This window comes from Arachis stenosperma, chromosome 8, assembly GCF_014773155.1.
Source record: "Arachis stenosperma cultivar V10309 chromosome 8, arast.V10309.gnm1.PFL2, whole genome shotgun sequence".
Lineage (NCBI taxonomy): Eukaryota > Viridiplantae > Streptophyta > Magnoliopsida > Fabales > Fabaceae > Arachis > Arachis stenosperma.
In genome coordinates, this window is record NC_080384.1 from 19,903,110 (window position 1) to 19,903,928 (window position 819).

The following is an 819-nucleotide window of genomic DNA, read 5'->3' on the forward strand; positions in this document are numbered from 1 at the left end:
ACACCCTATGAAAGAACTGTTGGAGACCACCCTCATCCCCTGCCAGCGCCTCCTCTGCCCTCTCGGTGCTATCAAAGATCAGCATGGCTTTGTACTTCCCAAGGTCACAAACTTGAACAACGTGCGGCCAGGCCCTCCGGGCGAAGTCGTTCAAGAACCGAAAGTCAATTGCCCTCATAGCCCTCCCAACAACACTCCTCTGCAGTCAGACTAGATTATCCTGCACTACTGGTACCTCCAGCCCCTACACCCCCTCCCACCGGTCCCTCCTCAAAAGTCGGTGTTAAAGTACCCAAACATGTCATTCCTTTCCCATGTTCCCTGTCTTCAGGTCGCGTGATCTCCTCTGCGCCTCTCCTGCCATCAGCCTTGACCCCCGACGGCTGCTGCTGAATCCCTCTCGCAGTCAGCACCGCATCAGTCACTCGCCATTCCTTAGAGTCATCCCTCCTATACTTCGCATCCACTACTAAAATCTCCGATCCCCTTAAACGCATACGATTCATCTCTGCGATTGCTTTCAGAGCGTCGCCCTTCGTAGTATACCGAATGAATGCGAACAGATAAACCATTCCATTTCTCATCTTCCGTGAAAGATAAATGTCGTTGATTCTTTCCGTCCAAGCAAACAGTTCAAATAACTCCCGCTTCGAAATGTCACCTGGTAATCTGTCCACAAAAACGCTGAACGAGTCTCGCTCCAATTGAACGTACGCCTCCTGATTCCAGATCCTAGGGTCCCTCTCTAGCCTTGAGGAACGCCTATACCTACCCTGCCCGGTGTTTCCCCCCTGCTCTCCCACGCTCTTTCTCGCTCAT

At 52.3% G+C, this 819-nt stretch overlaps 1 protein-coding gene across 1 annotated transcript; it reads right to left on the bottom strand.

Moving 5' to 3' along the window:
• Nucleotides 1-215: 215 nt before the first annotated feature.
• On the bottom strand, nt 216-819 carry LOC130945538 (serine/arginine-rich SC35-like splicing factor SCL30). The gene is made up of 2 exons (XM_057874244.1): nt 773-819; nt 216-669 (listed from the first exon to the last, which is right to left on the bottom strand). The coding sequence occupies exons 1-2, from the start codon at nt 817-819 to the stop codon at nt 216-218; spliced, it is 501 nt and encodes a 166-aa protein (XP_057730227.1).